Source organism: Amblyomma mixtum, chromosome 6, assembly GCF_055824585.1.
Source record: "Amblyomma mixtum isolate Tamu chromosome 6, ASM5582458v1, whole genome shotgun sequence".
In the NCBI taxonomy this organism is placed as follows: Eukaryota; Metazoa; Arthropoda; class Arachnida; order Ixodida; family Ixodidae; genus Amblyomma; species Amblyomma mixtum.
In genome coordinates, this window is record NC_143017.1 from 96,230,213 (window position 1) to 96,245,257 (window position 15,045).

At 45.7% G+C, this 15,045-nt stretch overlaps 1 protein-coding gene across 1 annotated transcript in view; it reads right to left on the reverse strand.

Annotated features, from left to right (window-relative positions):
* Positions 1 to 1,870: 1,870 nt before the first annotated feature.
* LOC149339774 (uncharacterized) overlaps positions 1,871 to 15,045 on the reverse strand; it is a 59,624-nt gene continuing 46,449 nt past the window's right edge. Inside the window, exons 9-11 of the mRNA XM_089550993.1 lie at positions 14,578 to 14,807; positions 12,804 to 12,947; positions 1,871 to 2,218 (exon numbers count right to left, since the gene is read on the reverse strand). Coding sequence (XP_089407119.1) covers positions 1,871 to 2,218; positions 12,804 to 12,947; positions 14,578 to 14,807 — 722 coding nt within the window. The remainder of the gene's footprint in view (positions 2,219 to 12,803; positions 12,948 to 14,577; positions 14,808 to 15,045) is intronic.

A 15,045-nucleotide genomic window follows, 5' to 3' on the forward strand; every position in this document is an offset into this window, starting at 1 on the left:
CTATCGCCACATAGCTCAAAGCTTGAATTTTAGTTTGTTAGTAGTATTTGGCAATGAAGAGGAGGATATGCTATGCCCCGCATGAGAATACGTTAGTTTAACACGAGATGTATTCGACTGTGGCGACAGCCTAGTGCTCTCGCGTAGTGACCAGCGATTCTAGCTTTTCGCGCCGCTGCGGGTTCGAATCCCAGTGGCGAACATTTAGTTCATTTGTTTTTATTTCTTTCACTTGGCACAAATCTGCGAACATCGCAAACCCAGAAACATCGTGAGATCTTTCTTGTGGTTTACGCATCAAAATAATACTTTCGCACTAATACCAGTTATCTTCCGAAACGTTTTTTATTACCACTTGTAAATATTCTTACGCTGTCAGAAAGGTCTCCAATCGATGTATGTGATTTGGCTCGACTTCTCCGACTTTCGAAAATTTCACTTTTAAGCAAGTTCTCTTCTAGCCAACTCTCGGAGCAGCTATTGGACGCATTTGTTTCCGACTGGAAATGGTTAGTGCCCTTGACATGCACGCCGCAGATAGCTGGCTGTTGAGTAGGAGCTACACTGATCCAGGGGAGAAAATTAACGGACTGCGGAAGCGAGGGCGTGCTGGGACGCTGCACCTTTGCACATTTAGAGGCATGACTGCGCTGCCTTGCGCGTCTCTGCCGGCTCACAGCTTCCACGTAGTCGCCAAACATAGTCTACTAGCGTAGACGAGGTGATGTCTGTCATCGCCAACTTTGGACAGATACTTCCACAAGCACGTTTCTCCACCGTGCGTAGGGACGCTCGATTACATGCACAACGAAAACGGGCCATGTTCTGGCTACCACGGTGTTCAAGTGCTAGCCCCGTCGCAGTCAGCACGCAGACTACGTGTTGCCTGGACGCCTTGTTTAACCTAGCGCAAAAACTGAGCGATAGCATAAGGAAAACCACGCTTAGTAAATAAGTTACATTTTGGTCTTTGTCTAACGGTTCTATATGACTTCGGTTACAGATTGTATTGGCGATAATATTGCATTCTACATGCGCAGCTGTAAGTGTTTAGCACTAGTTAACAACTGCTTGTGCGTAAAATACTGATAAATTAATACTGTGGCTCACAAAAAGTTACGATAAATTGCATTCAACCTTTGAATGCACAGGAATACCACACCACATCAACTAAAAGAAACATTTGTAGCTCAAGGAAAAAGACCTAAAGCTGCGTTCTGAAGCGAACACCGAGAAAAGTCCACCGAATATTCAGTCACGGCCGGGTTTAAAGCAACTACACTAGCCCTCAAAATTGTGCGGGCACGTTATATCGACGGCAGCACTGCTGAATTTGCAGACGACCACTTCTTTCACATTTAGTTATCTTCGGTGATGCGGCATCAGAAGGATATTGGACGTCGGTCACGCTGCTGCGGATCTGTAGCCTTCAAAAGATGGTAAAGAGGGTATCTTGAGTGCTACATTTATAGCCAAAGAGTGCTGGGAACCCGGAGCTAAATCGTTTTATGTAAAGCTTTACCTGCTTGCGTTTACAGAGATATACAAAATTACGAATGCAAAGCACAAATGCTTAGTAGAAAATATTACGATCGGGTTGAAAACGGTGACGCTTCGAAAATATGCAGCAGTATGCCTTACACCAGCTACAACACACTTGTAAAACAGGAAAGGAAGATATAGACTAACCAGCATTAGAAAGAGAAAGTCTGCAAAGTGTCAACAAAACATTGAGGTTTAATCAGGCATAAGGTAATGTTCACTGTGCTTGAGAAGGCTAAAAAAAAAGGAGCACGAAAAATGAATGCTATTCAAGAAATACTTGAGAGTGTATGATCGCTTGTGTTCTTTTTGCACGTACCCTACAGCTCTACCAGAAGGGACACTTTTTGGGATTCATGTAAGTCGCCTTGCAAGAGAACGCTTTGGCGAATTGGGGCATATTTTGCAATGGCACGATGCATCGGGATCGTAGGTTCCAGTATAAGCTCTTGCGCCCTCGAACCCTGCTATATTTGTCTTCTTGGCAATATTTTAAGCAGTGCGCTACAAAGAAAGTCTGCAGCGCACTGAGCCTGACTCCTGGAACCGTCGCCGTGCGGTTGCTGGCAGGGAGGTGGCTGAGGGCATCAAACACCAACAGCAAGCCCGCGTAGTCAGCGAGCCCTTCTGAGTCTATTTCGTGGCTTAAGGACCTTGCCCGGTCCTCAGACTCCGCCTGCACGCGCGATTAGGGCAGATTAGATCGGTGATGGCTCATAGCGATTCAAATCATCGTTCTGAATATCAGCCCCAATTTCGATGTACTTCTTTGGAGCGACAACGCAGTGCCTATGGCACCGCTGACTCTAAGGAAGGGGCAGACACACACTGTTTACATGCTGTGCGCAGTTTGTCTATGGGTGTACCTTACAAGTAACTGCCCCCTTGAAAAGTGCTAAACCACTAGGCCACGACGTAATTATCCGCTGCTTTGAGCTGCTAGCCGATGGTCTTCCGATTATGGACGATATCCTCTATGTCCGTTCGAGTACAGTAGATATTGTACATTTGTTGCGCCCTGGGAGAGACGGTGTACATTCATATTCGAAGTTATGCTGGAAATAATGCTGCCACTCAATTACTTCTGAAGATACGCCAAAAAGACCAGATAATTATGTTGCCCTCCTCAATAAACATGTGCTGATTTGATAATTCAGACACCGAACAGTACTGTTCGGCCTCTGGGCAGTCAAATCTCACTAAACCTGTCACTAAACAACATTGAAAACTGGTGCGAGAAATGGGGAGGGTGGTTCAATCTCAGCAAAACCACATGCATCAGCTTTACTCATAAGAGGGTCATGGACATATTCAGATACAATCTAAGAGACACAGCTGTAACACGTTCCGAGACTGCAAGATATTTTGGTGTGACCCTCATGTGCAAGATGCGACGCTTACATTGATAACACAAGGACAAAGGCATTCAGGCAGCAATTTCTTGCATAAATAACAGCCTACAGCACTGCCCTGTGTAAAATTATACACATATAAAGCCCTCGTTCAGCCAATAATTGAGTATGCAAGTATCAAGTATCATATGGTCTCTGCATCAGTCCATATCTAATGGACAAATTTAGTAGAAGAGAGCGCATGGCACGCCGTTTTCCCTTTAATCATGGTAACATAAACATAAATAATGCAAAGTATATCATGCCACCCTTCCAACAGCTGGAGAGAACAAATCATATTAAGTGCACCAGGCCTCTTTCTTCGCGGTGTGAAAGATTAAAATATTCATTTTTTTTGCTTCCTCTATTGAAACATGGAACCGTCTTTAAGAAGAAATTGTGAATGCTGACTGCTTTGGCTTATTTGAAAATAAAATTAGTTCAGTTTTTCATGAATAGGTTCGCCTGTGATTATTTTGAGTTCCATGCTCCTGCACATTTGAATGTTTTTTTTTTGTTCGCAATAGAATCAACTGTTTGCTGTGGCCTCTTTCATATAGCAATATCTGTTTTGCAGTGTCTTCGCGCTCTTATTCTCCTTGGTTTTGTCTCTGTGTGGGGCTTTATTTATTGAATTAAATTTATTTTTCTTGTTCTTAACCACTACCTAATATTATCTGTGTCGCACTTCGCGCTTTTTGTTGTGCTTGCTTTTGTTTTTTTACTAATAACTACTGACATGTTTCATGTTTGATGTCATTGTTTTACCTTTCACTGTTTGCCTTGGGACCTAATCCTTTATGAGCCTGTAAAGGCTGAGAGTATCTATAAGTAAATAAAAGAAATAAATAAAACACTGCTGATTCTTTTAAGTGCTGGTGGGCCAGTTCTAGCTGAAAACTCATGGCAGCAACCCAAGCGCATTAGTGTATGTAGCTTTCTTGCCTTTGGTTCTTGCGAATTGCATTTCCTGATATCTATCAGCAGCCATCGATTTATTCACGAAAGTATCGTTGTCGGCGGTTAGTCTCCATGACTTTCCGTTACATATTACGATCAAGTGAACTTCTGAAAAACTGTACTTGTTGTATTTGCATGTTTTTACCGACAGACTGATATACTAGGTTGAGATCGATAAATTTAAAATTTTGAACGTTCCGTGCTGCACCTCATCCGTAACATTTTTATCCAATGAATGTCATTCCATGCTTTCGAAAATGGCGTCACAATCGCGTCTGGGAGCGTTAGTAGCTGCGCGTAGGGCAAAGGATGGTCAACAGTGCTGCATTCTAACGGTATAAAATGCGGTGCGTTTAGCGTGCACAGGCCTTTATGGAAACTAGACTAGCCGCATAACTTTGTCAACACTCAGTATCCGATGTATATGTTGAATATTTATTTATTCATTTAATCATTATACTCTCAGGGTACAAACGCACATCACAGAAGGGAGGGGAGGACGCTGGGGCATATACATTGTACCCAGAAAAAAAATATCATTAGTAAAAATATACACAAATCTCTTTAAAACGAGTTTAAAAACAAAAGTAAGCACACAAAAAGATCCAAAAGAAAAGAGCGGAGGTACAAACGATAAATTTCGAAATCGGGAACGGGGTTTATAAATGCAAAAAAATAACATGACAAGAAATACAAAAATAAAGAAACAGCCATTTTTTTTTATTCACATAGCCTAAAGGCCCTTTTCGGGCATTACATAGGGGGGTGGGGGGTGGTGTACAGTTAGAAATAAACAATATTCCACACAATTGTACAGGCAACACAAATCCAAAACCACAGGCAAAATCGGGTGAAAAAAGTACAGAAAATTCAAAGTTAATAGGACGCAGGATTAGAGGCTTCCTAATCCCAATTTATTTCTAAAAAACACTTTAGTTTTTGCACAAAGGCGTCATGATTTAAGGTGAAGACAATGTCATCTGGTAACTTGTTCCAATGATGGACGGCAAGAAGCAATGGTGAATGACTAAAGAGGTGGGTGCGAGCAAACACGGGTTCGACTTTGAGAACATGATCTAAGCGCGGAAAGATGCGGTGGGCGGGTCTAATATAGTATGAAGCCAAAGAAGATGGACTGTGATACAATCTGTGAAAGTGCGATAATAGTGCTAGTATTCTTCTCTTTTCAAGAGATGATAGCTTTAGCGACGCTTAAATTGCCGTTATGATGGAATGACGTGAATAGTCCTTAGTTATAAATCTCGCTGCTTTATTTTGTATTGACTCCAGTTTGTGAATTAAGTACAATTGATGCGGGTTCCAGATTAAAGGGGTGGAGACACCAAATTTTGAAGCTATAGAAAGCCTGCTATAGGATTCCTATGTATGCAAGGGCACTCACAGCCAGGTGTTGGACGCAACAAACGTTTAAAAAATATTTTAATTCGGTTCCAAAGATTACCTAAATGCTCACTCTCACGATCTAGACCCATCGCTAGCGCCATCAACCATGACGTCACAAGGGGTGTAGAAAAATTAAAGTTTTAGTGACGTCATACCAAAATACAGTGACGTACGATGAGCGGGGCACAGCCGCGTGAGTGCAGTCGACGCACCAGCGAGCCGCGTTTGCTGCTAACCGCCACTCGCTGGGTTTGCGGCGCGCCGTTGCGAACAGCGTCGCAACGTCCGATTGCAGCTCGTTGCCTGCGTCCGGCCTGCTAGATGTCAACGGCGGGCCGCTCGCGTCAACAACGACGGGAAGCGGCAGCCAATGCGACCGCGGAGAGCGGCAGCGTCATAGGGCGCACTCCTTGGAGCCGGGCGGTCTGCGCCAGTCTTCGTGCCGAACGCCGGCATCTGAAGAACGCGATAGTATTGTTTGTTCACGTTCATAGCAAACCCTGAGATATATGCATATCAAAAATGCATCGTTTCTGACGATCGTTGGCAAATACCGAGTTCCTGGTAGAAGTGATGACTGCGATGCAAGCAAATTTCATCAGCCGGTTTTGTCCTGCTGCTACCTGGTGCGGTTCGCCTGCCGTCTGCTAGCTCTGTTGCTGAAGACGTCGTGGAAATCGAACATATCTTTTATTATGGGACGAGTTCACAGTAAAGGGGTGCCGAGCGGAGCACGTTTCTGAGCGCTGGCCAGTCCCGAAGCGCCCTCAGCTGCGGAGTCGATATGCGAAAGCAGCTAGGCCTAGCGACGACTAGGGCAGTCTGGGACCAGCGCGCAGGTCGTCGGCCGGCGTTGCCGCAGGCAGTGTCGCTGCCGAAAGATCCACTTTTAGCACAGTCATGCTGTCGTATCTCGAATCTAGAAAGCATCCTTTCTGGTAGCATGGCTGTTTTGTATTTTCTTGTGCGGACGTGAAGTCCGAGTCTGCCGGCCGGTAGGTCAGCCTGGATACCGTCTGCCGACGTCATAAAAGCGAGCTAAGGAGTGTTCTTGACGTAAATAATAAACCATGGTACAAGAAATGTGAAAAAAGTGTCATTTTTGAGGATCGCTGACCAATACTGAGCTGCTAGTAGAGGTAACAACTGTGATATGAGCAAATTTCTCACAACCGCGCCTAGCAGCTGCCGCTGGCGCGACGTTGGGGTGCGGCTCGCCTGGCGCCCGCTAGCTCCGCTGCCGAAGGCGTCGAGGAGATTGACCATACTATTATTTTATTGTGAAATTATTCTATTAACACTACAGCTATTTGTGAAAAGTAGGCCTTTTATTATAGCGCAGGTGACTTCCGAAGCGCCGGCCGCTTGCTAAACAGGCTATAGGCCTAGCGACGACCACGGCAGCCAGGCAGCAGCAGAGCTCGTCGCCCGGAGCGCCCGCGAGCGGTGCCGTTGCCGAAAGCTCCCAACATAAGCAGGCATGCTTTGTCGCTGCTCGAGTATAGCTGGCAGTTCTGATAACAAGGCGATCTTGTCTTTTCTTGTGATATTTGTACACCATCCCAAGCAGCGCTCAGGTACTGCTGCACGGCAGCGAAGTGTGACACCGGTTGTGGGCGCAGCTTGGGTAGAGCGGCGCAGCGATGCTTACTGGCATTTTGCAAAGTGTTTCGCATCCTCACGCGAACCCGCGAAGGCGATATTAGCGTGCGAACAAAAAAAAAAGTCGATGTCCTCACTCATTGGAATCAGATCTGTCAGAATCTGTTTTCATGCGCTGGTCAGCACGTGTGTGGGAAAGCAGACGATGCAGCAGTAGGTGCGTCACAACTTTTGTGGGCCCACGTGACCAAGCGAAGCAGTTGATCTTCCCCCTCTGTGACGTCACTGTACAACTCGGGGTTCCGAAACCGAAACCGAAAATCGTTCACCTAAAAATGCTATAATAAATTATTCACTGTGAATATATGAATATTTGAGTGTGTATCATGCTTCCTGAAGCCATAAGAAACGTTTGAAACTAAGAACGCGCGAACCACAAATTTGGTGTCTCCACCCCTTTAAGGATGCGTATTCCATTTTTGAGCGGAAAAGAAGTTGTGCTCGGTTAAGTATTTCATTATGGCAGATGATATGATATGCTCAAACAGTTTGCGAGGAATACTGGTTAACGAGATAGGTCTGTAATTTGTTAGCATGGATTGGCCACCATGCTGAGAACATAAACAGCATCTATGAAAAGAAAGTCCGTAATGCGGCCTTAATGTTCTCAATTTTCAGTTCTCAATTATCTCTGTGCTGTTAGGTGGTAGAGGGAAATTTCCAGAGACCCGGAATCTGAACAAGTTTTGTTCTCTTGTATTCTTGTGGTGAACTTTAGAAACGCAGCAAAATTTGGGCTGAAACCTGCGTACGGACGCGGAGCCACTGTACAGGAGATATCTCGCGATCGTCGCAAGTGTGCGCAGTGAGGTCATGGAACCTCACTCTGAATTGATACGCCTTGTGCATCTTGCGAGTCGGTGATGAGAAGAATGATCTGATACTAGCCTTTAAATTATGCTTTAATGCAGGAAGAAATGGAATGGCGCCTCTTGCTATTTGCGCGCAAAAATTGTTCGCGCTTGGTTGTGCGTGATACGCACGAAGTCAAATAGCTTTTTGTGCACAGCCTGCAGTTTCAACTGCATGACGGTGCTTCAGCTGTTCTGCATGATTACACTTGCAGCCACTGGCAGTTCTCAGCTAGCAGCATAAAGCATGGAATTTTGCAACAGTTTACGGAGCAAGCACGCATTTGCATGCATCTTGGCGCAGATCACCCATTCTCAGCCCATGCGTTATTTTAGATCAAACTCAGCCTCGAGGTGTCCCCCGATAACTGTTCAGCAATTGTGTTTTCGAGGGGCGATTTGTAGTGTTACGTGCTGAAAGACTGGCGCCGCAATACCGTATGTCACAAGCCAGAAATTCTCAGGTGTGACCTTTCACAAGTCTTTCTCGTGGTCTCCAAATATACAAAAGCTAAAAAGAACTCCTCTATCATTTGTATGCTGTCGAATACCAGTAGAGGCTGCTCCACACATTAATTACAACGGCTGTACGGAGTGATGTGTGAAGGCCTTCTGCGGTGTAATCTTATAGCTCTTCAGGCTATCTCGCAAAGAAACATCAACCTCCCCGAAGCTATATAAGTTAAAGTCTTGATATTTTGCCTCGGCCTTCCCAAGAATGCCTCCACACTTGACACTGTAGCAGAGAGGAGACGTCTTTCTCTATCAGAGCTGGTAACCCTTAAGTGGAACCTTAAGTGGAAACAAACACCCCAGGACCAGCACTTAAATACCTTGCCTTTGGACACACTTCTGGATGCTACAGTGCGCATTGCCCCATCTACACTGATTTCTGTCGCGCCCGTCTCATCAGCAGTTTGAATCTGAATTCCATAAACGCGCACCACAATTTCGGCGACACACAGTTACCGAAGCTCGACTACTGCTACCGAGCTGGATTATGTTCTGAACAACCCCGAACAGCATGTGCTATCTTCACTGACTGTCTCGCTGCTCTCCAATCGTTAAAGTTGTCGAGCATTCAAGAACAGCTGGTCGTCGACTTGAAAAGGCTGTACGCAGGCTGCGAGTTACGTCAGCGTGTTGTACTGCGGTGGTTATCCGCTCACTGCAGCCTCCCAGGCAAGATCACGCTGACGGCGCCGCGAAAGCCGCGCATAACAACACCTCCGTGCTGCTACCCATTCCCCTTTCCTGCAGTAAGAGCACAAGACTTCTGGCTAATAAATCAAGGCGTACGCAACGTCCTTTTGGGTGTGATCCGCAGCGTCAATATATATATCTCTTCTTCGTATTGACTCCACTCATGACTTCCGCATGCCACACAATTTAGATGGGCGTGAATGTAATTGCGGATACGGATTCAGCTTGCACATTTCTGGCGCAAAATACTTTAATAAAATTAATACATCAAGCAGCCTCTTCTTCCTGACATGTGGTGGTAGCGAAGATCTGGAACACTTGGCCTGCTGCTGCCGAATTTTGAATACACATCGCAAGGCGTTGCTAGGTGCTTCGGGACTACCTCAGGACGGCGGCCTGGAGTGATGCGGCTTCGGCTGAATGTAGCAGAAAAGCCCTACTATTTTTACTTAGGGGCGCCACTTTGATAGGCGCCCTATGCTGATCATGTGTGCGTGAGTATGCGAATGTTGTTTATGCTTGATTTCACCTTTCCTGCTTTATTTTATCCATTCGGTCTTCTTTTTATTCACCCTAATCTTGAGTAACATGGCAGGTTAACCAGGCGCACCTCTTCTGCATTAATTAAAATATCCCTCTGCCTCAGGCCACTTGAGAAGCCATTTTGGTTATCCAGTGTGCTCAGTGAGTCATACACTAAGCATGAGCTTAAAAGTAGCAAGTTTTGTAAATTAGCTATGTTAGGTCATGCAACAATTCAGCGAAATTGTATGACAGTCAGACATTGCAAAACTACTACATTTCATTCAAGCACTGCCCCATGAGGGAAAGGATTGCACTGATTGGTTTGGCGCTGCTTGTAGTGCAAGTTATGAAGACAAGAATCACGTAAATGAATTTTTCAACCGTGATTGACGTTTTGAATATTTGTTTTCTATGGGAAGTGTTTTTTCTCATAAGCTTAACTCAAACATTTGTGTTTAGTATCAAGATTAGACAACAGAAAAGTTGCTGATCGCCATTGAAATCGCCATTGAGAAGTTGCTGATCGCCATTTTTTTCTTCTTTTTCCTTCCTTTTTTGCACGAACGAGAGGTATTTAACCGGTGAACGTGCAATAAAACTTGGTTGTTAGTCAGCGTCGTGTCCCTCTCTGTGCTTCGTCCCCGTTTGCGCTGTTTTTTAGCCTCAGGCCATTGAAATATTCAGAACGCGACATCAGCTATGAAAGACCAAGGAACGACTCTGTCCTTTCCCAAACATGTTCTACATGTTTCCCACATTAGGCTGGTGGAGCTTTCGTTATTTGTGTTCATTTATAGGACAGGTTTAATCAGCCAACAAGGCTCGTGAACACTACACAGAGACTTGTAGCACGAGTCAGGCAAGCGCGCAGCGAAGCTGTGAGTCGACTGAGCAATTGCTATAGATGTGGCTACTGCCTGCATCATGTCTCCTGAGATAGAAGACACTGTGGTGGGTGGCATGGCGCGACGTCAGCGAGCGCTTGGTGTCCTAATGCGGAGCGTCTCTAGTGGCTGTGCGCGATGAGCTAACATCCTCTGCAGGAGCTTCAATATCCATAAATGAGACCGGGTAATCGTCTCGAGGAGCCCCATTCTCATCGTTATCTCGTTCAGGCCTGGGAGGAAGGACAGGATGGGATCCACTGTGCCACACGCTGCAATCTTCAGTGTCAACTATAGAGGACCTCGGTTCCTGAGGGTGCCTGCGCGTTCCCTTGCCTCTTAATGTCTGTGTTCGAGACTTCATCCCCTTAAGAGGGTTTAAAAGCGGACACAAGGTATGTAGCTGATCGGCTTCACGCTGGTGTTCGTGCTACTGCCCCTAAAAAAAAACAACCCTTTAAACTTGCGTCCGGCAAGTAACCAAAAAGCATTGCAGGAGTAACAAGAAGCATCGTTCTCATCTGCCTGCCCGTCGGTAGCTTGAAGGGGCTAGAAGAAAGACTATCCGACGAATTGCTTATGAAAGAACCAATGTTTAAGTGCCGACTGGGCACTTCTTCAGGAACCAGGCAGGGCCGAATTGAGTCGAGTTATCGGGTCGAAACCGGGTACTGGACTTATGTAAACGCGCGCGGAGTCGGGTCGGGAGTCGAGGGTCCAGGGAATCCCCCCGCGAGGGGTAGGACACAGCTGTGTTTCGCTTGCACCATCGCGCCCCCGACACAGCGGTGGCGTGCCGCGATCTTCGAGGCTGCTACTGCTCGCTTGCATTGCGCTCCTTGACGATTGGTGTCACTGCAGTCGAACGGGCCTCGACTAGCTAAAATCGAGTTCATTTAAACACGCAGTCGACGAGTTGGGATGACCTTACTCAATCGGACCCCTACTCTGCACGACGCGATACGGTTTCACGTTAAAAGGGCTAGGGTTGAGTGGATAAGAGCAAGGGCTGCGCTTTTTACCCTTCCTTTAGACCGACTGCCACTGCTCAGAGTAAGGAAGTGGTCGCTAACTGTGCCACAGTGTGTCACAAGAATCACAGTGAGCAAATAATGGGTCCTCGCGGAGACGCCATCTGAGTCGCATGAATAGGGTACTAACAATGAAACATGGCGGGTCCGCGTTGGGCAGATGATACGAGGTCGATAAGGACATATACAGACACTGATGGACGGGTGCTATTCGACTGATTTACACTTCTGGGTGTGTTTTGTGTATGCCAGAGTTCTATAAGCTGTCACTCTAACGGATTCGGATCGGTATCAAGAGGCGCGGCATGGTCAAAATCGATACGATGGCCCGAACCCTGAGAATGATCTGCGATTGCGCTGCAGTCCAGAAATCCCGGTTAGTGTTCTTGTACTGGTAAAGCCTGAGTGGAAGGTTCCATTCACCGGTGCAGCTGGCGGAATCAACGCAGGAAATTTTGTAGACGATTTCAGGCGCTCGTTCCTTCGGTGCGCTGTCCCTAGGCCGGGTTATGAAGCGCTGGATGGTTGACCATGGTTTGTGAGAGCCTTAATTTCTTGCTTAGGAAACAAGCAAGCCAGCTTTTCGCTTTTGACTTTGGTGTGCGAGATGGCGACTCGGGCTGTTTTTGTTGGGCTGGGTGGTCTTCTGCCGGTGAACAACTACATGAAGAACTTCATCAGACATTCCGTCCGACAGCTGCCCACCAAGCAAAAACGACACAATAGAATTAAAAAGTACATTCACAAGTTTGTGGAGAGGCTCTCTGGTAGACGTGTAGTTAGAGAGGAACTCCATACGAGGGACCTATACGACCATAGGTCGATTTCTACCTTTAGACTTTCCAGAGAGGCCCTGCTAGGGCCCAAGTCAGGCATCGCAATTTGCTACCGCAAATGGGGCAGCCGAGCGATGTGGACTGGGCCGTTTGGGCTCACTGTTGAAACCGCGTTACTTCTGACAGCAAATCAAGTCGGAGAACTGGATTAATCATCCAGCAAGGCAATAGAACACTAGTATCAGTTTGAGCCACGAGAAGGACCAGAGAAACTATCGCACCAGGCGTCACGCAAGAGCGCAGCCAACCTTTGTCTCGGCGGATCTGTCTAGTGCCTACAACAAATTGATGCGTCTCTTAGTCTTAAGAATACAATTACAATGAAACCGAATTGAACGCTCAAAACTTGACCACAAATGTTTCGATTATGGTATTAGAGTGACTTTTTGCGGAATGTAAAACACCTTCAGACATTGCGTCCAATTACATCCTCAAGCTATCTCTTTGAGACACTATACTTAGCTTGTGCGGCTGGCACAGCAACTAGGAAACTGGGCATGAGAACTATACTTACCCTTTGATACGAGCGTCGAAGGCATAGGACCCTGCTTTCGTATTCCACCATCGTGTTTGTCACGTTCTTTGTGATCGTAGTCCCTCGGTGGTCTTCTGTGATACCTTGGACGTCGAAGGCGTGCATGACCTCGTGGGCGAGGATCTGCAAATATCGTTGTTCAGCTCATGACGATATCTGGGAAGGTCTAATGCTGCTTAAATCAGGATAGAAAAATCACTTTAAATTTGAATTTGACAAAACCTATATGCTAGATTAAGATGATTTACACTTACGCCGTCTTACCTGAGTGCGATATGCAGCCAAATTAAGGAAATAATTATTTCCATTAGCGAAAAACACCCGTTTCGTTAAAAAAAATGGCGCCATAAAATGTTCTGGTCGGTTCAGTATTACAAGAAAGACTAGCGAGATATTGCAAATTTAATGTGTTCGTTTATAACTTTATTCATTAGGGACTTGCACTGCTAACACAGAGCAGTGGCACAGTGCCTAGCCTCTGCAACACTGTGCCAGAAGTGGTATATATGAACGTATATATGTGAAATATGAACGTTAAGTAAGGAACGACCGATTCCGGATATACGGTCATTAATTAACCCATGCACGCTGTCACGTCTTACCCTTAGGCGGCGCTTAGGTAGCTCCTTTATTTTCACTGCACTAGCACTGAGGCGCCCACTCACCGATTTTGCCGACCTTTGTCTGCTTGAACTTGAAAACAAAGCCTCGAACCGAAACCGAAATGAAAACCAAGTGCTAGCACACCTAATTTGCGTTTGCCCTGACCACACAAAATCGTCACTCATTTTTTTCCTTGGCGTCGGGCTCGTATATGTATATTTTATTAAGCCCTATATTCCGCTTCTCGTGCACATAATGGCTCCTGCGGCGGAAACATGAACGTGCCTGGGAGTAAAACGCTTCCACATCATCTTGGCATCTAAGGGAAAGTTCGGTTTTTCGGTGTCATTCAAAATGATAGAAGTAGTTATCTCAATTCTATGCACGGCCATTGATGTAGGAAAAATATTTTGCACTGTAGCTCGAACACCTTTATCAATGACCTGTGTCCATCTGTGTGAAACCTCTGCGTGCTAATTCAGCTTGCTTACAGTGATGTCAAACTTTAACTGCCTTTCCTTGGATCCCTGAAAAAAAAAAAATCATGGATCTTCCTACACAAAACGCATGAGTGGAAAATGTCGTTCGGGGCAGATAAGGTTTTTGTTTTAGTTGTAATTATCGCGTACCGATTCAGATGTTCGTCTTTTGCGGTGAAAGAAGGTTGGGAAAGCAACTGTGCTTAGATACAGCAATTTCATTACTTTGTCAAAGACGTTTACATGCTGCTAATAATGAAGAAGTGGCTGCTCAGATTAGTTAGCGGTTAAATCTGTTATGTCCGTGTAATAAAGTCGAAAACGAATTATTCACGCGTTATTTCATTTCTTGTGTACTTCGAGATAATCAAACACGCGTTCTGGATAAAAAACGCACTTGTGTTTAATTTGAAACACTATATGCGGCGCTACATAAAAGCCACATGCTCTCTTGTAAAGTAGCTGTTGCATGCAGCCATGGTGAGGAAATGAAGTGCACTTATGAAATAGGGGAAAGCAGGCTCAATACCTAAGCCTCGTCACTAACTCCGCCTGTGTTAATTTCCCTCAAAGTGGCTTTCATAACACGTTGGTCCACCTTTCCCGTTGGACATAGCTGCTTCCCTCTGGGTAGGTGGAAAGTGTATCGACCGTCCAGCTGCGGAACGTACCTGACCGGTGGCTCCGTAGTTCATCACGGCCGGACCGCCGACCAAGAAGAACGGCGGATGTAGGAGGCCGGCCCGGACCCTGATGAGGTTTTTGTTGAACACGTATTGAGCGTTAGGTATTGAGACATCGAAGTGTTCGATGGAGGTCCCTGTCAGTTTACGATATGCCAGCAGTCGCTGTATCTTCAGATAGGGAGTCACGAAATCGGCCCCCACGTCCGGATAGTCCACTACATACACACACAAAAAAGGGATAATTATTTATTTCATTTATACAAATTTATGGAGCGCCTTTAGGACATTATTGTAAGGGGGACATAATAGTAAAACATATGCCTAAATTAAGCATGTTACTGTACTGAAAGCAAGCAGTAAAGCATACATGTATTTCTGAGTGGAAAAAATCGAAACGTCAGCGTTAGAAAAAAAGGCTCAATTGGGTAGATAACAATCTCCGTCAAAGTGGAC